General features: G+C 42.1%; 1 protein-coding gene across 1 annotated transcript in view; it reads right to left on the minus strand.

Moving 5' to 3' along the window:
• Positions 1-934, minus strand: part of LOC106874968 (mucin-5AC) — a 66,836-nt gene that overhangs the window by 39,589 nt on the left and 26,313 nt on the right. Inside the window, exon 3 of the mRNA XM_052973018.1 lies at positions 372-503. Coding sequence (XP_052828978.1) covers positions 372-503 — 132 coding nt within the window. The remainder of the gene's footprint in view (positions 1-371; positions 504-934) is intronic.

The raw sequence follows: 934 nt of genomic DNA on the forward strand, positions 1-934 counted from the left end.
TTTAGATTCAAGATTGAATATGGTACTAATATTTAGGCACCAGAATATCGCATTACTTAAATAAATGGAGTAGCATGAAACGTGCGTACTGCAATCATCTTTGAAATCCGTGTTGCTTATTTTGATTATATATATATATATATATATATACACACACACACACTCACACCTATATATATATATACACACACAGCGAAAGAAGGAATGCAAAGCAAAAGAATGATAGGGGGGGGGGGCTAGATGAAAGAATGAAAGTGAGATGAAAAAAGAGGGAGGTGAGAGAGAATAATAAAAGATAAGAATGAGAAGCAGAAAATGAAGAGACCAACAAGTGAGAAAGAGAGGCAAAAGTATTAGAAACTGATAATTACCCTTCACCATGGTGACAGTGGCCGGTAGTGCACTGGTTGCAGCAGGTCTGATACCTAGTGCTGCAGCAGCTGCAGCTGCTGCTGCTGCTTGGTTGTCTCCTTGCATCCCTGCAGTTTTCACATTGATCACACCTGAAAAAACAACAAGGGTGAAACTTGAAATAAAACAATTGGCAAGAAGAGAGTAGATGGAAATAAATCAGACTTATTATGAGAGCCAAGAAGATGCAAGCAATGCAGAGAGAATATGGGTATAGAGCTGTAAGTGTTTTGCAAATTGTTGGCACTCCGTCGCTTACAACGTAGAGGGTTCCAGTTGATCCGATCAACGGAACAGCCTGCTCGTGAAATTAACGTGCAAGTGGCTGAGCACTCCACAGACACGTGTACCCTTAACGTAGTTCTCAGGGATATTCAGCGTGACACAGTGTGACAAGGCTGACCCTTTGAATTACAGGCACAGCAGAAACAGGAAGTAAAAGTGAGAGAAAGTTGTGGTGGAAGAGTACAGCAGGGTTCGCCACCATCCCCTGCCGGAGCCTCGTGGAGCTTTAGGTGTTTTT

The sequence above is a fragment of the Octopus bimaculoides genome, chromosome 14, assembly GCF_001194135.2.
Source record: "Octopus bimaculoides isolate UCB-OBI-ISO-001 chromosome 14, ASM119413v2, whole genome shotgun sequence".
NCBI classification, from domain to species: Eukaryota; Metazoa; Mollusca; class Cephalopoda; order Octopoda; family Octopodidae; genus Octopus; species Octopus bimaculoides.